General features: G+C 37.8%; 2 protein-coding genes across 4 annotated transcripts in view; one reads left to right on the forward strand and one right to left on the reverse strand.

Moving 5' to 3' along the window:
* The window catches only part of LOC138761356 (sarcoplasmic/endoplasmic reticulum calcium ATPase 2), a 129879-nt gene extending 127826 nt beyond the window's left edge, over positions 1–2053 (forward strand). For both annotated transcript variants that reach the window (XR_011356273.1, XM_069933321.1), the window contains exon 21: positions 1260–2053. Coding sequence is in view for 1 of the 2 variants with exons in the window: in XM_069933321.1 (XP_069789422.1) it covers positions 1260–1288 (29 nt within the window). In the remaining variant the exon portion in view is untranslated. The remainder of the gene's footprint in view (positions 1–1259) is intronic.
* Positions 2054–2379: 326 nt separating this feature from the next.
* The window catches only part of anapc7 (anaphase promoting complex subunit 7), an 89689-nt gene continuing 65820 nt past the window's right edge, over positions 2380–26248 (reverse strand). The window contains exon 13 of one of the 2 annotated variants that reach the window (XM_069933322.1): positions 2380–2591. In XM_069933322.1, coding sequence (XP_069789423.1) covers positions 2540–2591 — 52 coding nt within the window. In that variant the 3' untranslated portion in view covers positions 2380–2539. The remainder of the gene's footprint in view (positions 2592–26248) is intronic. The other variant, XM_069933323.1, reaches the window with a different exon arrangement.

Raw genomic sequence — 26248 nt, forward strand, 5'->3', positions numbered from 1 at the left:
GTATTTCCAGCAATTTTTCTTTTTATTTTGTACAAAGGCAAACCTTTTCTTGCTGTTTAAACACTTATTACTTTTGTGGGTTTAGAGGGATCAGGAGGAAAGAGGAATAAAATCCTCTCCTTTCTTTAATCTCCATTTTAATTTGTTTTTGTCCATTTTTAATCACCCTTCATTTACCCCCCCCCCCCCCCCCCCCCCCCCGCCATGGGCAACAGGGACAGGCCGGGCATCACGAACAAAAATCTCTTCATAGAATTCAGCTTTAAGAAATTAAAAATAAAATGTAAAGAATGTTGCTTGTGGAATTGTGTTTCCATCATTTAAGAATCTTGGCTAACTCAACAAGGATATTGTCTGTTTTATTCCCTATTGTGTTCTAATTTCATGCGGAGTAATGATTAGGTGGTACAAATATTTATTGAGAAGAAAATGAGATCAGACTGTAGCCCTGCTTAATGTTGAAGTTTGCATGTAAATAGTTGTTTGAGAAATTGGAGAACAACTGAGAACTATAAAGGTACCACAACGGTGTTGAAGGGGAAATGAAATAGTGCTCATCAGTGATGTTCAAACTGGAGTAATAAGGCCAGTATTCAATCTTTTTATTCTCTATTCACCAAATAGTGTTTAGGCCAGTCATGATGATAAATGCAATGCATTTTCATAGAACCAGGAAGAGGTGGAGAGTTGATCAACACAGTAAGCCCAGCAGATGGTGTTCAGCACATTGGCTACACATGGTTGAAAGGAGGAGTTTTTAATAAAAGTGTGGACAAGGCACATAAACAGATTGATAATTCTGGGAGAGAAAAAAAATTCTGGAAGACTGACCTACTGAAATTGATACAAGCAATTAAATGGTGGGGGGGGGGGCTCTATTCTTATTTGCATCATCTTTGACTGGATAACATTATTAACAATGGTGTTTGTACATGGTGCCTGTACTCTGTCATTCTTTTCCCCCACAGTTTTAATGAAAGCCTATGTGTGCATGTTCACTTTCATATTCCTTTAAAACCTGTTATGTAATGTCTAATGTTGCTTTGCATTCACAAAACAGAAGTTGCCTGTTCTAAAATTTGTGATTCACATTTCTCAGAATGGCTTGTATATCATCTTCTATTGGAAATGCTTTCTATCACTGTCAGTAACCAGGGTCCGGCCCTCTGCTTGCTTTCTTTCTAGAACAGACTCTATTTCTCTTTTTTAATGTATTGTTCGAGCATTTAAGCTAATTGTTTTTTTCACTTTCTCAACAGTTATGGAAGATGAAGAGGAGAACAAGTAATTCCCATAACAATTTTCAGAAAACTAAGGTTCTTTTGTTATCGCGTGCATGTGTGTTTTTAAGCACAAACTACCAAGACCATTGCATGTATAATGTGCAACGATTAGTATGCTATTTGGAGGAAAAGTGTGTTTAAAATTTAGGACTTCAGAGAAACTGTACATTTGTGCAATACATCCTCATGAACTTTACAGTACTCCCAGCGAAGACAAGTTCTTTGCAAGTCACCACTGTGGAGGACCCACATCTATGTGTAAAATTTTATTGAATTTATAAATTGTACATTATGGAAATGCACGCCTTCTGTTAAGTAACAGAGTCTGTGTATTTGGTCATCAAGACAACAAAGAACTACTTTATAAAGAAAATGGCTATGTACAAATGCAAATATATTTATGAAAAACTTGGAGAAAAGATACAAATCATGAATGTTTGAACTGTAAATTACATCCTGTAGGTTGACAATTTCATAACTTCAATGTATTTTTTTCTAGGGAAAGTTTTTTCTCTTTGATGTGAGGCAAACTGAGAGAATTCCCTCTTGCACTGTAATTGAACATTTTTAAGTTGTATTGCATTAACAGAACTGTTGGTGCATTTGGAATATTGTAATGCAGATAAAATAAGAACCTGTCAGTTGCCAGAAAAACAGCATGTTTAATGTTGAAAACTGTAAATAAAATCCTATGTTTATTTCAGTGCTGACATTGTAACATGCAACACACACATTTCGTAAATTCAGGTAAATAAAGTTACTCCACATTATATCATCTGTGATATTTCCTATTTAAGTGTAAAGCAAAGTACAGTAATGTCTTCCATTTTTCATTAACACAAGTTTAAAAACCGGGTTGGTTAGTGGATGAGGAGGTGGGGGAAGGGAAGGATGAAAAATTATGAACGTAGAATAATGTTTCTATCAAGAATTGCACAGATATGATGTATGGCATAGAGATTGGATTAACTGTATTAAAGATCCCTGAAAGATTTCAATAACTTTGTCACATCTGGTTGAAGTATTCATTTTATGATCAAAAGGTATTAAATAAGGTTGCCTCAACATTTGGTTAAAGTTTTACTAAAGTAAATTGCAATCGGTGATTATTGAAAGGTGTGATGCTCAATTCTTCCTCTATCTCAGGTCTGCATTGCCCAGGCAATGGACAGAAACCAAGTTGTGCTCAAGTTCTGCCCTTGTGATTCTGGAGACTTCTTGCTCTTTCCAAACTTTCCTTTGTAGAGTATTCTTGTTCAAAATATTTCCTGCTTGGGCTCACAAGCTGGTGCTTTAAAATTCTGGAACCTGCCACCAATATTGAAATGTTAATCGGTATTTTGAAGAAGCAGAGCACAAATTTACATCAGCTAAATTCAGCTTGAGGAATAAATTCCAAGTTATGGATAAATGTGTTGTATGACCCGACATGCAAAATAAGCATTTGTTTTTATTATGGCCTGATAACTCTCATCTGAGGTTCCGGGGCATAAATCCTGAGCTACATGCAACCTTACTTGTGTCCATTCACATATTCAGAAGTATATTAAATTATAAAATAGATCAGCAATTATATTACAAGATGTTTTGAGTGTAAGAGGGAGATCAAACTATTGAATAATCTCTAGAATATTTTGTTTTTAGTTTGTACTTTAAGCGTGATTTCAATCAACTGGTACAAATTGCTTTTTGAGGGATGTGAAACTCATTTGGCAGTTGTCCAGGTTTCCAGCCTACAGACCCTCCCACTGCAGTTTGTTCAATCCCAAGTATAGACTACATCCATACTGCTTTTACTTTTTTACATGCATGCTCTGACATTTTTGCTGGTAATATCCTCGTGCATTTTTATTTGCCCATCTTGGTCCAGTTGCTAATCAAGTGAAGAACGCCCTCCAAATCTTGTTCTCTCTGTAACCTCACCACCACTATGTCATCTGCTCGTTCTGCTGTGTAAAATGGTTCCTCTCACCCGAGTCTCTCATCATTCCACATTTGTTTCCATATTATTAACTGGATATTATTAACCCCACTGTCTTTCCTTTGTCTTTACATCCTCCAGGTTTTTTTTCCTTGACACTTGTGTGATGTTTTGAGATGTTTTATTAAATTTGATGATCCCATTCCTCTTAGTAACTGAAAAAGCAAAGTAAAAATCTTGCTTTTGGAGTTGAGCTAGATATGTCTTTTGTATCTACCTTTTGTTTGGTAAATTAAATACAATGGAACCTTCTTGCCTTATACAAACCCAAATGAGTGGCAGCCATTACGGACAGAGCTTGCCCCATTGTTATCTACATTCTTGAAATTATCCTAATTAATTGTGATTGGGCTGGAATCTTCAGGGATTATTGAACTGCCACACATTTCATATTGGCATTTCTTTGCAAAAGTTTTGATTGAATGAATTGGGGTGATTATTAATGTCAGCCAGATGAATCAATTTGCATTGGTCTTCTCATGAAATATTTATAAGTAAACCTGCCATCCTGTCAAACTTTATCATTGTTCAAGTTTTTTTTATTTTCAAACAGTTTTCATTTTCACATACACATTGTGATGCCTCCTCGTTCTCATTTTATATCATGTGTATTGAGTAGGTGTAGTCAGATATGATGGGGGTAGTAGATGTTACTGTTTGCTTTAGCTGCTTCTTGCTTTCTGTCCTGAAACAAATGTTCATAGGAAGAAGATATTGCATTGCTGAACTCGAGCTTGTACTTTTTTAAATTTGGACTGTTGGGAATTTCGTTCATCATCTAGTTGGAAATCCAAATACCTTAACTGTTCCAGTTCTTTGCTCTTTCCATTGAGGATATTTTCCAGCAAGTTCACTTGGAACATAGAATAACAATAGAACGGCAATGCTATTCTATTGTTGTTGGCATTGCCAGGATAGACGATTGTGGTGTTCTGGAGAGTCTACATTCTGTGAGGCACTAAGCAGAGTGTGGGAAGATGCTCTGTGCAGTGGAATGGGGGAAATCACGATGTGTAGTGGCTGAAAATGGATCGATACACAAGAATAGAATGCCATCTGTAAAAGTAAAAATGCTGCCTAAAATAAGAGTGTATGAATGGTATTTTGAAAAGTGGAATCTGTGGTCAACTTTATTGTCCCTTGGCAATTATCCTAATTTATTTTAGCACCAGACTTTTAATTTAAATTCGATTTTAAATGTTGGACCAGTGCTTTAAATTTTCTTTAATTGGCCTACAGGAATAACACTTCCTGAGAGATTTTAATTTACAGTAATGGGTTATTGTCACTTTAACAAGTTGCTAATTTTAGACATACCTGCCTTTTAATTGTTCAACTATTTACATAATTAAAATATGACCATGAACAGTCCACTCCTGCTTCAGAACTAGGTGAGAATTTTTTTAAATCTGTAAGAATTGTTCTATGTGGAAATATTTTTGCCTCTCTATTTGACCTTGGAAGCATGAGCAAGGCCCAAGTTCAAAGTGGTTAATACTGGTTTAAATTTGTGCTAAATATGTTGGAGTTGTTTTTCCTTGCTTTGTCCAAAATGTTCTTTTTAAAATTTGAAGTGTGGGTATTGCAGAATTGAGATGGTTTGAACAGAGCATAAAACATGGGTTACTGAGGCTGGTGGAAATTTGTTTATCCTTGTGCCTTTTTTAGTCAATAATTAGTTTTTAGTTTGTCCATCGCTCATTCTTGAGTCTCAAACGTGAGGATGAGATCAATTAGGGCTCGAAAGTTGCATTCACACAAGTGACAGAAGTCTAGATGGTTCTTAATTGTTTTGAAGATTCTTGACTTTCTCCATTTTCTAGCTTCCTAACATAAATGAGCACTGGTTTTTATGCAGGTACACCACACAGGGCAATCCAATGGTTGTTTCCAGTGGTGCATGTCAATGTTAAAACTTCAGGCATGTTCCAGGGCAGTCGCTGGGGAGGCGTCCGAGTCCAGTACCTCTGTGTTGAATACTTAATAATCAGCCACCTAATTATTATTGAGTTGTTGCATGTGTGGAATTATGAATGGAAAATTATATGCATATACATGACAATTCCAGACTTGAGGGAAAATGTTGTCAGCTCTATCAATGTTATCACATGTCTGTATGAGTAGTTCCTGAGCATACTTTGTCCCATAGAATTTTCTTTATGGGCCCTGGTTGACCATTAGAAACAGCAAATAGTGACACGTACAAATGACATACTTGGAAATAAATAGAATAAGTGGGCAAACAGTGGCAAATGGATTACAATGTCAGCTTCCACTCTCAATTTGAAAAACAGGGTAATGTTATTTTGAAATTATTAAATGCTTAAACCAGTGGATGTACTTGTGGAGTCCATAACAAATATTATTAAAATGTCTTAAATGAAAACAAAGTGCTGGCAATAAGCCGTAGAGTGATGCAAAAAGATAATCAGATTAGTAAAATGTTGGGGTTTGAGTTTGTTTATAGAACAATTCCTGGAATGTTGGAAAATTACAAGGAGACTGATGTAGATCTGCATTATCTAAACTTCAGGCAGAGAACTGCCAATTGCTCAAGATATTTGTGATAAACTGAAATTTCTACCGTTAGTATGTCCAGCAACCTCAAAATTCAGATTTGTTGTCAGAATATATAGACAACATCACAAAACCCTGAGATTCTATTTCTTGCGGGCCAGACAGAATTTCTAGTTGTTGTTAGTGCAAAAAAAATGTACTTGAGAAAAGAAACATACAAAAGAGAAAAATGTAAACAAAGAAATGTAAACAAATTGCAATACAGAAAAAATATTAATAAATAATGTGCAAAGTAGAGAGTCCTTAAATGAGTCTCTGATTGAGTGTTGTTTTGGACTGATGGTGGAGGGGTAGCAACTATTCCTGGGCCTGGTGGTACGAATCTTGTGGGACCTACACCTCTTTCCTAATTGCAGCAGAATTAAAAGAGCATGTCCTGGATGATGTGGATTCTTGACTATTATTGCTGCTGTCCGATGGCAGCGTTACATGTAAAATTTCTTGATGGTGGGGAGGGTTTGGCCTGTGATGTACTGAGCTGTATCCACTACTTTTTGCGGGCTTTCCACTCAGAGCTATTGGTGCCCCTGAACCAGGCCATCTTGCACTTTCCACCATACATCTGTAGAAATTTGCCATGGTTTCCAATGTCTTACCAAAATCCTGAAGAATTAACCTTTGGCATAGTTCAAAAAGTTGAGCTGAGCCTTTCAGATGTTGTGATGAAATGGAATAAATTTGGAGCCCTATTCTGCAATATATAATTTGCATTAATTTTTAAATCAGAGATAGATTGTTACTAAGGGGAAAGGGAGCTATGTCAATTCACTCACATAAGCGGTATGCATCTGTACTACATAATTTGAAGCTTGGCTTATTAGGATCTAATATTTAATTCAGATGAGTCCATGAAAAAATAATTTGCACAGAAACAACAGAAGCTGGTAAACCTGTATTCCATCCTGATACACATTCTGCTATATAACCTTGGTGGCAGGAATTGCATTGGAATATTTGACAACCAAATATAACCCATATCTGAGTTTTGATAATGATACAGTCTGCCTCTCCATATATAGTTATTTAGTTTCAGCATCTCGGTGTTTAAGTTAGTTTTTGTTCCACTGTCACGGGAGATCGAACCAAACACCTCACAATGTATCCATCAACATTAGAAATGGGTGTAGTCTGCCATGTCTTGTGCATCTGGTACATCTTCACCAATAAAGGTTGCATCTAATAGTCCCCCGATTTTTCACTAAAAAATGTCAATGTTTTCCTGTTTGAAAATGTTCGACTAAATGAGATTAAAAACTATAATGGTAAATCATCATTTGAAATCCCAATACTACACTCATACTTTTGTAAAACGTCTTCCACATTACGGGTTCTTGTTGCATATACCAATAATTAAACAGTATGCAAAGAAATGTATTCACCCTCTGCCATTAATGACACTTTCATTTCAAAATGAATTGTACAGAAAATGCCAGCAAACTTGATAACAGAATTTTTTTTTTGGAGGTGGGGAGTGTTTATGTTTTTGGAGTTGTCTGATGACTGTGGGTTCGACAAGATAAAAGCTCTATCCAGATTCAAAGTTCACCTTGAGAGCGAGTGCTGGCTAATTTCTCTTTCACTTGGGCATTGACAGCAACTGCCCATAAATCTTTAAAATTAAGAATGGATCAGTACCCAATGCTTCTGGAAAAAATCCAAACTTCTGGAGGGACTCAGCAGGCCGGGCAGCATCTCCCGGGGGGAGAGAAAGTTGAATGATCTTGACTAAGAAAAATGTATTAATTCGGAGCCAAATATTTGGAACAAAATTGATACTGAATCGTGAAAAAGAGTAGCAAAGTGAATCATTTCCAGGTCCAGTGGCCAGAAACTGGCGCCACGAATTTGAACCTCACCACAGCAATTGGGGAATTTAAGACTTAAATGGAATCTGAAACTATTGGTAGTGGTGGTGATAAACGGGGCGGAGAGGTGTAAAAAATGAATTGTGTTCATGAAACTGACTTCCTTCGTCCAATTTGGAATCCACCAGTGTGAATCAACTGCCCTCTGAAAGCATCCACCAGGAATGTATAATACATGTTGACTTTTCAGCTATGTACGTATAGTTCAAAGGAAAGTTGATGTACAGATTTGTTTAGGCTAAAATCTGATTAACTGCACTGAACACTTTGAAGTAATAGGATTGATAAAGGTAGCGTAGTTGATGCCTGGACATTCAATAGACATTTCATAGAACAAATATCGTCTTGGAGGCAATGAGATTTTAGAAGGAATGATTATAAATGCCTATTTGAATGAGTGGCAAAAGGAAAGTAAGATTGAGTCTGCAGATGGGATGTTGAACAGGCACTTCTCATTTTGATATAAATAAGTTGGTTTTGAGTGTACAGAATGAAAAAGGTGTGCAGGTTAGGTGAAAGTTTTTAAAAAAATCTAAGATCAGTGGTGAGAAAGAATATGAATTAAGTGCAGGGGAATGAGCAAGAGTCTAAATTTGCTGCATTCTTAAGCAATGAGGCAAACATGGATGTGTCCAGAACCCTTCATTATATCCTGCAGGGTTATTAGGAGAAACCATTCATTTGTTCATTTTGCTGTGTCCATGTCTCAGATTAAGCAGTTGTAACCTTAGTAAGAGCAAGAGATCTAAGATGCAAGAATATAATCTAAGAAGATGGCAGGTAAAGATAGGAAGACCAGGAATAATCAGTTGAGAGCCTTGATGTGTATAGAGATAGATTGCAAAAGTAAATTCTGCTGTACAAATTCCAGTTGTGATTTAATGTTGAATGGGGGCCCTGTACTTGAGGGAAGATGTAAAGAAACTTAATTACAGGACTGGTGTGAGGGATTTCAGTTCTCCAGTGGCCTCTTTCTCCTTTGAGGGGTAAAGGTTGAACTTCATAGAAGTGATAAAATTCTTTAAGAATTTTGATAGTGAGTAAAGGGAAATTCTGATGCAAATATGAAGGGAAGGGTTAAAATAATTGCCAATAATGTACAGTATTTTAAATTTGGGGAAGTATCAGCAGTTTTGAGTGGAAATTATGCCTTTTTTTCCTGCTCATTGCCATGCAATTCAGAAATCCCAAACTTGCTAATGTAGGATTGCAGTCAGTCATTGCTGCTCCAGTCATCACTGACTTTGACTGCAATCCAACATTAACTGTACAGAGTCCACCAGCAGGGATCAAAACTCCAGCAGTTTTACACCAGCAGGGTGCAAACCTCCAGCAGATGTACACCGGCAGGGTGCAAACCTCCAGCAGTTATACACCGGCAGGGTGCAAACCTCCAGCAGATGTACACCAGCAGGGTGCAAACCTCCAGCAGTTTTACACCGGCAGGGTGCAAACCTCCAGCAGTTTTACACCGGCAGGGTGCAAACCTCCAGCAGTTTTACACCGGCAGGGTGCAAACCTCCAGCAGATGTACACCGCAGGGTGCAAACCTCCAGCAGTTTTACACCGGCAGGGTGCAAACCTCCAGCAGATGTACACCGGCAGGGTGCAAACCTCCAGCAGTTTTACACCGGCAGGGTGCAAACCTCCAGCAGTTTTACACCGGCAGGGTGCAAACCTCCAGCAGATGTACACCGGCAGGGTGCAAACCTCCAGCAGTTTTACACCGGCAGGGTGCAAACCTCCAGCAGTTGTACATCGGCAGGGTGCAAACCTCCAGCAATTGCCCATCATTAACTTAGGGGAACCTGCCCACTGAAATTATTCCTGGTTTGACTTGGTACATGAACACTTTCTGTATTGTGAGAAGCATCTGTGGAAGAAAAGGAGAAATGCTTAGAGATTTTGAAGGCTTCCAAATTCTTTTAATGTTTAAGAGAGTTGAGTGGATTTTTTTTAAATGTACTTATGCTTAATTTAAAAATATAAATTTTAATCCTTGATTTCTGAATTTTTGAATAGCAATGACATTCAGAAATGTCTCTTCTCTTTGGCTTGGCTTCGCGGACGAAGATTTATGGAGGGGGTAAAAAGTCCACGTCAGCTGCAGGCTCGTTTGTGGCTGACAAGTCCGATGCGGGACAGGCAGACACGATTGCAGCGGTTGCAAGGGAAAATTGGTTGGTTGGGGTTGGGTGTTGGGTTTTTCCTCCTTTGCCTTTTGTCAGTGAGGTGGGCTCTGCGGTCTTCTTCAAAGGAGGTTGCTGCCCGCCAAACTGTGAGGCGCCAAGATGCACGGTTTGAGGCGTTATCAGCCCACTGGCGGTGGTCAATGTGGCAGGCACCAAGAGATTTCTTTAGGCAGTCCTTGTACCTTTTCTTTGGTGCACCTCTGTCACGGTGGCCAGTGGAGAGCTCGCCATATAACACGATCTTGGGAAGGCGATGGTCCTCCATTCTGGAGACGTGACCCATCCAGCGCAGCTGGATCTTCAGCAGCGTGGACTCGATGCTGTCGACCTCTGCCATCTCGAGTACTTCGACGTTAGGGGTGTAAGCGCTCCAATGGATGTTGAGGATGGAGCGGAGACAACGCTGGTGAAAGCGTTCTAGGAGCCGTAGGTGGTGCCGGTAGAGGATCCATGATTCGGAGCCGAACAGGAGTGTGGGTATGACAACGGCTCTGTATACGCTTATCTTTGTGAGGTTTTTCAGTTGGTTGTTTTTCCAGACTCTTTTGTGTAGTCTTCCAAAGGCGCTATTTGCCTTGGCGAGTCTGTTGTCTATCTCATTGTCGATCCTTGCATCTGATGAAATGGTGCAGCCGAGATAGGTAAACTGGTTGACCGTTTTGAGTTTTGTGTGCCCGATGGAGATGTGGGGGGGCTGGTAGTCATGGTGGGGAGCTGGCTGATGGAGGACCTCAGTTTTCTTCAGGCTGACTTCTCGTAGTCTTGCCTTACCAAGAATTACGTGTGCTAAATATTTCTTACTGGTACTGCCAAAGTCCTGTTTAGCAGTTAAGAGCTTGATTTGATCACAATGGAATAGCAAAGGGGAAATTTGCTGTGAGCATGGGTTGTCTTCCCATTGATGACAACTTCTGCCCAGTGTGCGAGTAGAAAGTTGTGGTCTGTTGCACACAACCTGAAAGGAGAGTAGATCGTCAAAGTAAGGAAATGGATACATCCAGGAATGTGGATTATTATGATGGAGGGCAGGGAGGAATAATTGTCGTGCTCTTTCAGGCACAAGGATCCCCTACAGTGTATTAATTGTTCTATAAGCCAATAAGGTAGTATGAGCATTAAGCATTCCATGTCATATCACCTTGATTTGGAGGCACAGGTTCGATTTCTGTTCACTTCAGGGCTAGAGCACATGGTCAAGGTTCTATATACCTTAAAAGATCTTATGACAATTGATAACGAGTTCAATTGGACTAGTTTTTCAGTTGGTTCTTCATGAACCTTTGATGGTCGTGTGTGTGCATGTTGGTTGGTGTAAATAACTGTGTTTCAAAAGTAACTCAATGGCTGTGAAATACCCTGGTGCTGCATCTCAGCTGATCAGCCTTGTTTCTGAAAGAGAAGCCCACCAATTCTACTTCAAACATTTAGACTGATGTTTTACTGCAGCGCAAAGGGGGCACTTCAGTCCTGTAGGTGCCCTCTTTAAATGAGCTATGAAACCAAAGCCAGGTTTACTTTCTCAGATGGATATAAGTGTTACCCAATAAAGAAGTAAAGGATTATTCCCTAATGTTTAGGCTGGTATTTATCCCTAAACTGAAATCACTTTGCAGTTTATGGCATAATGAATTGCTGCTGTGTTTCCTAAATTAGAGCAACTTCCAAAGATTTTCCTTTAGCTTTGCAATGCTCCAAGATTGACAAATGTGCTCATTGGATGTAGAAGAGAGTATGAGTTTAGTCTGACGAGAATTATAATGTTGGGTTTTAAATTATGGATGAGACAAATTATCCATTTTGGATTCATCCTCGTGAAAGGATCAGGCAACTTTCACGTACCACAGCATTTGCTCTCTCAGTTCTGCAGGTTTTGCCATCACGTTTGTGGAGTACTACCACACGATGTCCTAAGGCCAACTTTTTATTAGTTTCATTTTCATATCTCAGATTCCTATAAGTGGAATCAGATGGTTTTCAATCTTGTTAATCCATCTGCCCCAATATTTTATTTCTTTTCTCTCTCTCTCTCTCTCTCTCTCTCTCTCTCTCTCTCTCTCTCTCTCTCTCTCTCTCTCTCTCTGTTTAACAGTAAGTTTGATTATTCTTTTTCTCTTTACTTGACTCCCATCTTAGACTTGAGCTCATTCAAAACTTTGTCCAAACCCAGTCAGCCAGCATCTCAATTTAGAAATTTTCAGTCTCTTCAGATTTATCCTTAAAACCTATCTGACAAATTACCCCACCTAATGCCACATACTGTTAATTGAAGATGCTGGGTTGCTATTCTTAATCATAAATACATTTTGCAAGAAAACTAGATTATTTTTGATTGTGTGAGATTCTAATCATTATGCAGCAGAATTTTAAAAAAAGATTGATCAGGTAAGATGAATTAAATAAAGCCCAAACTCATCAACCAACAGCTTTGCAGTGCATGCATTGCCAAAGTGTCTATTTTAAATAAAGTGCTCATTTAGATTGAGGTTACGCAGTAAGAAAATTATTTATCCATTCCACAAAAGGAGTAAATTATTCATTGACTTTTTGTTTAACTAAAATTATCTCTATTTTGATATCTTTGATACAATTTGCAAGACTAGAAATGGATGATTATTAAAGACGGATGCTGAATGTGAAGTTTAATTTGAACTGTGGTAATACTAAGTAAGGGAAGTGATGACTCACTACAGGATGCTGTTCAACAGCTCAATGCTGAACCGGAAATGGGAAGTTCCTGCAATATATTGTTACACACCTTGACATACTTGATCTGCAATGAAGATGACCTGTAAATACAAGTTACATGTACCCCATTCCCTCCACCCACCCATTGAACTTTTGATGAACCACAGTGAAATCACTTCATGTCTTGTGTTTCAATTAGTTCAGATTTCAGATGGATTGTCAGAGTACATACTTATGACATCACATACAACCCTGAGATTTTTTTTCCTGCCGGTGAGGCAGAATCACCACTTCTTGGTTGTGCAAAAAACTGTAATCAATGTACACATGTAAACAAAAATAAATGTAAACAAACTGCAATACAGAGAGGAAAAAAAATCAATAAATTGCAAGAGTCCTGAAATGTGTCCCTGATTGAGTTTGTTTCGGTTTCTGATTCTGAGGGGTAGCAGCCTTTCCTGAACCTGGTGGTGTGAGTATTGTGGCACCTCTTTCCTGATGGCAACAGCGGGAACAGAGCCTGTGCTGGGTGGTGTGGATCCTTGATAACTGGTTCTGCTGTCTGACAGCAGCATTCCTTATAGATGTTCTTGATGGTTTGGAGACTTTTGCCTATGATGGGGAGTGTCCACTACCTTTTGCAGGGCTTTATGCTCAGGGATATTGGTATCCCTATACCAGACCATGATGCAGCTGGTCAGCACACTTTCCACCACATATCTGAAGAAATTTGCTCAGGTTTCAGATGTCATACTGAGGAAGTAGTAGCGCTGATGTGCTTTCTTCACGTTGGCATGAGTGTATTCAGTCCAGGAAAGATCCTCCAAGATAGTGACTCCCAAGATCTTAAATTTGCTCACCCTCTCCACCTCAAACCCCTCCAAGAATCACTGGATCGTACACTTCTGGTTTTCCCATACAGGGCTATAGTAAATTGTCACATATATGAACCTGTATCACTACACTATACATGACTCTATTAATGCAATGTAATATATTATTAAACTTCAAATTAGTTCTTCCCCTCCCAAAAGTGTTCCATTTTTTCGATGAGAGCTGCGGTAAAGTGGGAATTGGTAGTTGTACTATACGTTCCAGAAGCCATTTGACAAGATGCTGCACCAAAGCCCGTTGCAAAAAATAAAAGCTTATGGTGTCCTGGAGTGGGAAGATGATTAGCTAACAAGAAGTGAGCATATACATAAATGGGTCTTCTTCTGGTCGACAAGACGCAATGTTACCAAATGAGTAACATTAAGAATCTTAACAAGAAAGCACATTATTTAAGTGAAAGACATTGCAGGGTTCTGGAATCGGAGAGCACGATCCACATCTTGTATGGAGGTATTGCAAGTATGTTTCCTAAGTAATTAGAAAACCAAAGAGAAAACCATCATTCATTGCTTAAAGAACTGAATTGGTAACATCACATCTGGACTATTGTCTTTAAGGAAATGTGTATCTGAATGTTTCACTGGACTGGAATGGTAAATTGTCATTTGAGTAAGCATTGGATAAGGTGGAGTTTAGAAGAGTGAGATTGGACTTGATGGTACATGAGAAATCTTGAGATTTTTGACAGGTGGATGTGGAGAGGACATTTATTGGGAGGAACTAGAACTGATAGCCATTGTTTTAAGGACAGGGCAGAGAGGGTCCCAGACACAACAAAAATAGGATTCTCCTTGAACTCACCTACCTCCCCACCAGCCTCGAGGTTCAACACATTATCCTCCATAATTTCCAACACCTACCACATCATCCTACCACCAGGCACATCTTCCCCTCTCCACCTTCCATAGGGACCACTCCCTCTGTGACTCCACATCTGCTCATCCCTTCCCACTAATCGCCCTCCCCCCCGCCCCCCCCCTCCATAGCTGCAGGAAGTGCCACACTTGCGTCCCCACCTCCTCCCTCATCACCATTCCATATAACACCCACTCGGGGCCCCAAACAGTCCTTTCAAGCAAAGCAACATTTCACTTGTGAATCTGCAGGAGTCATCTACTGAATCCCGCGCTCGTTGTAGCCTTCTCTACATTGGAAAGACTTGGTGCGTATGGGGAGATTGCTTCCCTGAGCACCTTCACTCTGTCCATATCAATGGCAGAGATCTCTCCCAGTGGCAAATTCTATGCCTCACTCCCACGCCGACATGTCTGTCCATGGTCTTGTGTACATCAAACCAATACTGGAGGAGCAACATCTATTTTTCCATCTTGGTTCTCTCCAATTGGATGGGATTAACATCAACCTCCATTTTCTGCTAGCCTACTCCCCATTCTTCCTCTCTTCCCCATCCTTCTCTTCTTTCCTCAAGCTCTCCATTCCTTTCCCTCTCTCTGGTTGCTGCTGTGCCCCCTTCCCTTATCCACCTATTGCCTCCTGCCTCTGGGCCTGTGCTCCTCCCCTCCCCATTTTGTTTGGGTGCCTGTCTACATTTTGATGAAGGTCTCAAGCTCAAAATGTTGATTTTGTATGTTTATCTTTGCTATATAAAGTACATTGTTTGACCTGCTGAGTTTCTCCAGCATTGTTTTAAGATTGTTTCAACAGAAGTGGAAAAAAAGTCATTAGCCTTCTCATCTCCAAAGACTCTGCCTGACCTATTCAATATTTCCATCAGTTTCTGCTGGTATTTCATGTTTCCATGTCCACAATATTTTGCATTCCACTTTTTGTTGCATTCAGTTTATCAACTGGTAATAGTGAATGGTGTGAGAGCCCCACACTGACATCTTATGATGCTGAGCTGCATTGCATCCGAACAAAGGTTTGGTGGAGGAACTCAACATGTCAGACCGCAACTTTGGGTAGAAACAGTGAACGTTTTGGGTTGGGATCCTTTATCAGGACTAAGATAAGGATTAAAAAGGTGGTCAATAAAACTTTTAGTTCATTGGCTTTCATCAGTCAAGTATAGAAGTTGGGAGGTTTCCTGTAGGATTATAAATAAGGGGTAGAATTGTGAGGCTGTGAGTTTACAGTCAGGTTAGAATTAAAATTCAAGCAGCAACAATGTAGATGAGAGAAATCTTTGATGAGGGAAGGTGGGAGAGTAGTTGGGGAATGTTCTGGAAGTATGTGGAATAAAAGCTCGACTTGGAGTGGAAAAATGAAAGGTGGGGGTTGAGGAGGGCTCAAGTCCAAATCATTGGGCTGCTGTGGCTACTGCGTGACCTTCTGAGTTTCTCCAGCACTGCAGATTGTCTTGTTTATCTCAGGAGGTTGGGAGCAGTTTGGTACAACTCTCAGTAGGCTTCAAATTCAATGATACAGCAGGGTGATATCACCCACAGAGGTATGTCCAGCCACATGGGAATGTAGACACGAAGTCTGAGGATTATATTGTCTGTGGGCTCTTTATTGTTGCTGTTTTAAAAGAGAAGTAGCAGAGGTGGGGATCAGCAAGACATCCTGCATTGAGAGCAGTAATTCTTTTTTTAAATTTTTAAAAAAATTTTCACACTATGAACCATACTAACCAAAATACACACAAACATTTCCCTCTTGAATATACAGTGTCATTTTCTGCCCTTTTCCCCCCTCCCTTCCCTCCCTCCTTCACCTCCCCCTCCCCACCCACTCAACATTCAACATATGATACATTAAACCCATTAAACAGTGTCATCACACAATGAAAATAAACCAGAAATTTGTGTCTTCTACTTTTACATACTGGGTCAGTTCATTTCGTCTTCTTCACCTTCTGTCATTTTAGGTGGTGGAGGTCCGCGGTAGGACTTCTCTGTTGTGTTCCATGCTCGGTTCCCAAATTTGTTCGAACAATGTGACATTATTTTTTAAATCATGCGTTATTTTTTCCAGTGGAATACATTTATTCATTTCTATGTACCATTTGACTGAACAGTTGATACAGTAGTATATCAGCTTCAGATGTCATGGTAAATGTCACCCTTAAGGATACACATGTAATATCTCTGCTACAGAAAGTCAGCAAACAGGATACTCCATAAAATGGGTTTGATGGATGGGTGACAGGGAAGGGAAGAGGTCCCAAAATAGCTAAGTCAGTGGGTGAGTGATCTTTGAAATTTGGGGCGCCACAGCCTCCTCTCATTTGCGACAGCTCTCTAGTCTTTGAAATGTGTTGAACAACTACTGGTGCAAAGCCACAGGCAAAAACACTCAACCCCAAGAAAAGGCTATGAAAATACATTTGTTGACATCAAAAGTTCAGGTGCCGCTTTGATAGGATGTCACATGATTGGGCCTCCAATCCTCGTCACATGTTAAACGTGTGAAGGGAAGGAATGACAGAAAGTTCTATTCGTTATGATCTGTACCATGCAAAATATTTTTTCTTCTGTGGGTCTAATCAAGGTTCAATTGCTTGGTTGTGGTAATCTCCAATGATACATGTGACTGAGATCACCACTTTTCTGAACAGCCAGATCTGCTGCTATATTTCTGAACTCTCCCAAGGTGGGATTATTAGTGAAATATAGGGCACTGCCCAGTGCAATTATATATCTGGCGAGAGCATTTGTGAATCTCAAAAAATTCTCCATGAGATTGCATTTGTGAACAGTGTTGCCCTGTGGGACCCGCTTTATACAACATTAAGGCACTATTTTCATAATGACCTCATTCAGCTCTTTTATTTCCCAATTTTTCATACCAAAATAATTTTAAAATTGCTTGCAGTACTGAATATTGTAGACCAATACAAACTAGATTCTGATTTCCTGAGAAATTGGATAGGTTCGCGCTGGGGAACTATTGTAAGATGATAAGCATCTAACATTTATATAGTGTTGGTTGACGCTATACTATTGTCAGTAGCTTGCTATTACTTTTTAGTCAAGTATTTCTTGTTATTGTTTTGGAGTGTTGTGATAACTTGGTGCCTCTAACCAGGCTATAGTATGGTAGTCCTCTATCCACTCAATACATCCTCTGCCCTCAATGCTTGATGTTTGAATTCTCCCATGAACTAGAGATTCTATTGAAATGTCATCTATTCTTAAGCACTCCTCTCAGGTTTGAGGGTGTCTTGCTTACACTCTAGTTTTGCGATGGCTCATGGGGGAACTGCACCCTCCTTATTTGTGTGGCAGTTTGATTCTTCTGCTTCATACTGTGAGCTCTGTATCCATCACCTTCTATTCTTATTACTGTCCTAAATGCTCCTCCACTTTTAGAAACATAGTTCAAAAGTTCCCAGGAGCTAATAAAGTGGTTGCATTTCAGCACACATGAATCTTTTTCTCCAGCTGATAGATCTTGGAAGTGACTGGGGAACATGAAATCAAGCCCCTGAACAAGATAACCATCCCAACAAGGCAGCCTGTGAGTGACTATGGCCTCAATGTTCATTTCTTCAGATAATCTAACCTCAAACTGTATTTAGTTGGAGGAGTCACGTGATGGAGTAGTGGCCGGTCAGGGAACTCCAGCCCTCTCCGGAAAAGTTTAAAAAAAATACACAAAACACAAAGGTACAAGAATAAAAATTAAAACAAAGTGAAAGTAAAGGTGGGAAGAAAATGGCAGCAAAGAGAGAAAAGTTGAAAGCAACGGGAAGAAGAGAAGAAGAAAGAACGTCGGAAGAAGAAGGTGAAGGTCTTACCTGTCTGAGGAGGCCCGCCGCGGAGAGAGAAGCCCGCTCCCTAAGGTCAGTGGAAGTCCCGAGCTCGGGACTACAAAAATGGCTCGCGGAGCCAAGTAAAAGTGCGCAACTGCGCATGAAAAAAAAACACTGATGGGAGGGGGGAACAGCTGAGGAGTCGATCTCCACAGCTGAGGATGACACCTGCAACACAGCAACAGGAAGAGAACACAGAAAACAACGAGAACAAGAAAGAAGAGAGTAAAAAGAAAACAAGGAAACAACAGATGACCAACCCAGAGGAAGAAGAAGAAGAAGAACATAGAGAAATGGAAGAAGAAGGGAAAGGCAAGACAATGGATATTTTTTTTAAAAGAATATATGGAATCAGTAAAAGAATGGCAATTACAAGAATTCAGTGAAATAAAAAGAATTAAAAGTGCAGAAGAAAAAATGAATAGAATGAGATGGTCTTGTCAGATATAGGAAAAAGAGTGGACAATGTGGAAGAACGAGAAACAATCGTAGAAATGGAAGTAGAGGACTTAAAAGAGAAATTAGAAGAATCTAATAAAAAAGTTAAAGAGGCACAAGAGCTGTTAGCTCAGAAGATGGATATAATGGAAAACTATAATAGAAGAAATAATATAAAGATAGTGGGCCTGAAGGAAGATGAAGAAGGCAAGAATATGAGAGAATTTATAAAAGATTGGATCCCCAGGGTCCTAGGAAGACAAGAATTACAGGAAGAAATGGAAATAGAAAGGGCACATAGAACATTAGCCCCGAAACCACAGCACTTAAAATATTTATTCCAGGGCAGCAAAACAGACTATTCTCGGATCCGGAGGAAAATTTGCAGAACAACTACAAAACAGGCAGAGAGATGAAGACATGTAACGAGAGTAAAAATGACCACGAACTATATGTATGTGTGTATATGGGTATATATATATATATATATATATATGTGTGTGTGTATGTATATATGTGTGTACATGAGTGTATCCGTATTTAGAGGAAAATATATAGAGTATAGATAAGAATTAATCAGGGAATGAAAGGGAACAGAGGAAGTAAGGAGGGAATTAAAAGAGTGACATTTGTTATATATGAAAATTGAAATCTTTTCTTGGGGGGGCTAGGTGGGGAGGAGTTACGGTCACAGCAAAATCAGTTGACGCTTGCGAGTGAATTCGCAAATCCAAATGGAGAGGGGAGATGTGGTTGCCCGACAAGGGATAAAGGGCAACTCAGGAAGGGGACGGGATAATGGGGTTAAAGAAATTTTAGATAGGAGAATAAGGGAAATGTTTGATGTTTTAGAAATGTTGTCTTATAAAGTGTTCAAAACAAGAAAACAGAAATGGATAAGAAGGAAAGGTGATGATGAGGAAACGGAAAGGGAAGATAAACAAAGTATGAAATGGCTACGTTGAACTATATGACTTTAAATATTAACGGAATACATAACCAAATCAAAAGGAAGAAACTGCTAAATCTACTGAAAAAAGAAAAAATTGATATAGCATTCATGCAAGAAACACATTTAACTGAAATGGAGCATAAGAAATTAAAGAGAGATTGGGTAGGACATGTAACAGCAGCGTCATATAATTCAAAAGCTAGAGGAGTAGCTATATTAATCAGTAAAAATGTACCAATTAAAATAGAAGAGGAAATAATAGATCCAGCAGGGAGATATGTAATGATAAAATGTCAGATATATTCGGAGTTTTCGAATTTACTCAATGTATATTCACCTAACGAAGAAGATCAAAAATTTATGCAAGATATTTTTTTGAAGATAGCAGACACGCAAGGGAACATACTAATAGGAGTGGATTTCAACCATAATTTGGATTCAAACATGGATAAAACTGGGAAAAAAATTAACAGAAAGAACAAAGTAACCAAATTTATAATTAAATCGATGCAAAAAATGCAACTTTTGGATATATGGAGGAAACAACACCCAAAGGAAAAGGAATATTCATATTATTCGGGTAGACATAAAACATACTCAAGAATAGACCTCTTCCTGTTATCAGCTCGTATGCAAGACAGAGTAAGAAAAACAGAATATAAAGCTAGAATATTATCAGACCATTCACCCCTGATATTGACAATAGAGTTAGAGGACATCCCTCCAAGAATGTATAGATGGAGATTAAAAGACAGGATTTTAGAGAATTAATTGAAAGACAAATTAAAATGTACTTTGAAATAAATACGGAATCAGTGAAAGATAAGTTTATACTATGGGACGCAATGAAAGCGTTCATCAGAGGGCAAATAATAAGTTATGTAACCAAGATGAAGAAGGACTATAATCAGGAAACAGAACAGTTGGAAAGGGAAATAGTAAATATAGAAAAAGAATTAGCAATGAAGGAAGACACAACCAAAAGAAGAGAATTGGCAGATAAAAAAATAAAATATGAAACACTACAAACATATAAGGTGGAGAAGAACATAATGAAGACAAAACAGAAATATTACGAACTAGGAGAAAAAACGCACAAAATTCTAGCATGGCAGCTTAAGGCAGAACAAACTAAGAGAATGGTACTGGCATCAAGGAAAAAAGACAAACAAATCACATATAATCCAACGGAGATTAATGAAAACTTCAGAGAATTCTATGAACAATTATACCAAACTGAAAACCAAGGGAAAGAAGACAAAATAGATGAATTTTTAACTAAAATTGAACTACCAAAATTACAAACAGGAGCAAAATAAATTAATGAAACCATTTGAAATAGAAGAATTACAGGAGATATTAAAAAAAAATACCGAACAATAAAACACCAGGAGAGGATGGACTCCCAATAGAATTCTATAAAACATTTAAAGATTTATTAATTCCTCCCCTCCTGGAAGTAATCAACCAGATTGACAAAACACAAAGCTTACCAGATTCATGCAAAACAGCAATAATTACAGTAATACCAAAGACAGGGAAAGATCCACTCGCACCAGCGTCATATAGACCAATATCTTTACTTAACACAGATTATAAGTTAATAGCTAAACTATTAGCAAACAGATTAGCTGACTATGTACCTAAAATAGTAAATCTAGTCCAAAATGGATTTATTAAATAAAGACGAACAACAGACAATATTAGTAAATTTATTAACTTAATTCATGCAGTAGAAGGGAATAAAGCTCCAACAGTAGCAGTTGCTTTAAACGCAGAGAAGGCCTTTGACAGAGTAGAATGGAATTATTTATTCAAAGTATTACAAAAATTCAGTTTACCAGAGAAGTATACTAATTGGATTAAAGCATTATATAAGGGGCCGTTGGCAAAAGTGACAGTAAATGGGTATATATCAAAACAATTTAACTTAAGCAGATCAACAAGGCAGGGATGCCCACTATCACCTTATTGTTTGCGTTAGCTATAGAACCACTAGCAGAATTGATAAGAACAGAAAATAAAATAAAAGGGATAAAAATAAAAGAAAAGGAATATAAAATCAGTTTATTTGCAGAGGACGTTATAGTATACTTAACAGAACCAGCATTATCAATAAAAGAATTATATAAGAAATTGAAAGAATATGGAGAAGTGTCGGGTTACAAGATTAACGCAAATAAAAGTGAAGCAATGCCAATGAATAATGCGGATTTCTCAAAATTTAAGAAAGAATCACCATTTAGATGGCAAATGCAAGCAATACAATACCTAGGTATACAAATAAATAAAAACCTCAGCCATCTATATAAACTCAATTATTATCCACTAATGAAAAAGTTACAGGACGACTTAGAGCATTGGAAAGACTTACCACTAACACTAATAGGAAGGATAAACTGTATTAAAATGAACATTTTCCCAAGGATACAATACCTATTTCAGGCATTGCCAATATACTTGACGGAGAAATTCTTCAAGGAGTTAAAAAAAAAAGGAAATTTTTATGGAAAGGGGGGAAACCGAGGATAGCACTAGATAAATTAACAGAATGGTATAAACAAGGAGGCTTACAACTGCCAAACTTTAAACATTATTATGGAGCCGCACAATTAAGATACCTATCAGATTTTTATCAAACAAGGGAAAAGCCAGATTGGACTAGATTAGAACTAGATAAAATAGGGGAGAAGATACCTGAACATATATTATATAAATGGGATGAAAAATTGGTACAACGTAGGAATTCTCCAGTATTACATCATCTGCTCAATATTTGGAAGAAGATTCATGTAGAAAGGAATAAAACAAATTACCAATTACCAAAACTATTACTGACGCAAAATCAACTAATCCCTTTCACAATAGATAACCTTTCCTTTAGAGAATGGGAGGAGTCTCCAGGTGGCGCTCATGGAGTGAACACGTTTTGGTTTTTGCTCCATAAAATATACTATTTTTAACCTGTATCCACCTTTGTACTAACTTCACAGAAGTCAGAAAGATCTTTATTATTTCTCTAATTATACTTGAGTCTGAAAATTTTGAAGAAATGATTGAAGGAAAAGCTACACGAGCTAAACCCCGGGCAGAAGAAGGTAACGGCCGAGAGAAGAAACAACCAGACATTAAACTAAGTGAGATGACCTTCACTGACTTTTTAAAATTCTTTCGTGATGAATTCAAAGATGTTTGTCGCAAAAAAGACCTAGCTGAACTTCGTACAGCTTTAATTGCCTCAGAAGCTGAAACCAAAAAACAACATACCTTAATTGCAGCTCTTCAAACTGAAGTTCAACAAAAAGAGATTAGACTGACTGAGGTCGAACAGAAACTTTCCAAAGCAATTAAACAACTAGAAGCACTCCAGCTGAAAAGCATTGATTCAGAGAACCGTTCCAGAAGACAAAATATTCGTTTGGTTGGAATTCCTGAAGGCATTGAGAAAGGAGATCTCCTGACGTTTTTTGCCGAGCTTTTAAAAGAAGCATACCCATCCAAATTCCCTGCTGATCCACTGCTACTTGATAGAGTACATCGTATCTGGAACCGAAATGCTGAAGCTTCCAAACCCAGAGTGGTGATGCATTACGTGAGTACAAAGGATAGATTGATTCGTACAGCCAGAAGACTTGGAAATGTGACTGTTCGTGGCTTTAGTCTAAGAGCCTATGAAGATTTTAGTCCGGAGGTAGTACGCGCTTGAAGACTGTTTAAAGATCTGATGTCCGAATGTTTTGAGAAGAAACTGAAACCTGCGCTCCTGTATCCTGCGAGGCTCAGGATTTCTCCGGAGAGAATGGGAGAGAAAAGGGATCAAAAGAATAGAAAATTGTTTTTCAGGAAATAAATTACTATCCTTTGAACAAATGAAGAATAAATATAATATAACTCAAGATACAGTGTTGGCATACTACCAACTGAAATCCTACTTGAAGGACAAATTGGGAAGCAGTCTGAGGTTACCAGAGGGAAGTAATTTTGAATATGTGATTACAGATACAATGATAATCAAAAAATTTATAACAAATATGTATATTAAACTGCAAGAAAAGGAGAATGAGGAAACAAATGGTAAAACTAAACAAAAATGGGAACAAGATTTAAACATAAAGATAAAGAAGGAAACATGGGAGAAGTTATGCTCTGGAACTATGAGAAATACAATAAACATGAGGTTATGTATGATACAATATAACTGGATACACAGGCTATACATTACACCTCAAAAGTTAAATAAATGGGACCCAACAGTATCTGACAGATGTTTTCATTGTAAAAGAGAAATGGGAACAACAATTCATGCAATCTGGACATGTAAGAAAGTGAAAAAATTTTGGGACGATCTAAACCAGATATTAAATAAAATTACAGAAAGCAATATACGAAAAAACCCAGAGATCTTCCTCCTAAGTAACATAAAAAACAAAGAATTTGGACTTGATTTGGATGATGCACAAAAAAGATTTGTTAGGATAGCCCTAGCTGTAGCAAAATAATGTGTTATGTCAGTCTGGAAATTAGAAGATAACTTGAGAATACAACAATGGTATATAGAAATGAATAAATGTATTCCATTACAAAAAATAACATATAATTTAAGAAATAATATTGCAATATTTGAACAAATCTGGGAGCCATACATGAAACACAATAGAGAAAACCTACCGGGAACGTCTGCCACCTAAAATGACAGAAGGAGAAGGAAATGAAAAGAATTGACTCAGTGGAACTTCTTGTTTATTTTTATTGAGTGACAACATTGTTTGACTGGTTTAATGTATCTTAGATTCTGTATTTTAAATGAATGGGAGGGGAGGAAGGGAGGGTGGGATGGGAAGAGGGAGGGGGGGAGAAAAAGACACTGTATATATTTGAAAAGGTAAGTGTATGTATCTTGATCAATGTGGTTTATAGTGTGAAAAATAAATTTTTTTTTAAAATAACTGTATTTAGTTACAAATGACTTTGGACCTTAAGTCTTTTTGAAAATGTGGATTCTGCTTTCAAAATTGTTCCATTCATTTTGCACTAACATTAAGGTTGTTGAAATAAAGGAATACTTTCAAATGTGATTCTTTTTAATAAGGCCAAAAATTACCAAATCATTCAAACTCAGAAACAAGTTCAGAAAAATAGTTCCACAACAAAACTTCTCATATTTCCAATGAATGTAATTATGTAAATTGAAGACTCAAGACTTTTGTGGCATTGAAGGAACTTAAACTACACAGGAGTGGTACTATCGGTGTAATATGTCATTAAATTAATTCAATTGATATGAATTTAATCCTTTACACATTTTAAAAAAATAGTATAGGTTATATTTCAAAAACCATTTCAGAACGAGAAGTAGCATTTTTGTATGGTTGAAACTGGATCTGAATCCTCCAACATTAAGGTTATTGAAATAAAGGAATACTTACAACTGTGATTCTTTTCAGCACGTCTGTACCACAAGTGAAATTGCAATAGTAATGTAGTGTTTAGCACAATGCTATTACAGCTCCAAAGGCGAGTTCAAATCCACTACTGCTTGTCGAGAGTTTGCACGTTGTCCCTATGAAGGCAGATGTTCCTTCAGTGATCCACACACACAGATTTGTAGGTTAATTGTTCACGTGCAGACTCATTGTTGCTCTGCTGTGTCTTGATGAAACTGACACTTTTTCTTCCCCCCAAAGATTCAAATCCTTTTTTTTAATATTTTTTATTTTTCACACTATAAACCATATTGACCAAGATACATACAGACATTTTTTCTATTGAATATATAGTGTCATTTTCTCCCCCTTTTTCCCCCCTCCCTTCCCTCCCTCCCTCACCCACCTTCCCATTTATTTGAAGTTCAATCTATAAGATACATTAAACCCATTAAACAATGTTGTCACTTAATAAAAATAAACAAGAAATTTTACTGAGTCAGTTCCTTTCGTTATCTTCTCCTTCTGTCATTTTAGGTGGTGGAAGTCCACGGTAGGATTTCTCTATTGTGTTTCCTGTATGGTTCCCATATTTGTTCAAATATTGTGATGTTATTTCTTAAATTATATGTTATTTTTTCTAATGGAATACATTTATTCATTTCAATGTACCATTGTTGTATTCTCAAGTTATCTTCTAATTTCCAGGTTGACACAATACATTTTTTTGCTACAGCTAGGGCTATCATAACAAATCTTTTTTGTGCTCCATCCAAATTGAGTCCAAATTCTTTATTTCTTATATTACTTAGGAGGAAGATCTCTGGGTTTTTTCGTATATTGCTTTTTGTGATTTTATTTAATATCTGGTTTAGATCTTCCCAAAATCTTTTCACTTTCTCACATGTCCAAATTGCATGAATTGTTGTTCCCGTTTCCTTTTTACAGCAAAAACATCTGTCTGATACTGTTGGGTCCCATTTATTTAACTTTTGAGGTGTGATGTATAGCCTGTGTATCCAGTCATATTGTATCATGCGTAACCTCGTGTTTATTGTATTTCTCATAGTTCTGGAGCATTTCCCATGCTTCATTCTTTATCTTTATGTTTAGATCTTGTTCCCATTTTTGTTTAGGTTTACCGTTTGTTTCCTCATTCTCCTTTTCTTGCAGTTTGATGTACATGTTTGTTACAAATTTTTAAATTATCATTGTGTCTGTAATCACGTATTCAAAATTGC

The sequence above is a fragment of the Narcine bancroftii genome, chromosome 4 (genome assembly GCF_036971445.1).
Source record: "Narcine bancroftii isolate sNarBan1 chromosome 4, sNarBan1.hap1, whole genome shotgun sequence".
Classification (NCBI taxonomy): domain Eukaryota; kingdom Metazoa; phylum Chordata; class Chondrichthyes; order Torpediniformes; family Narcinidae; genus Narcine; species Narcine bancroftii.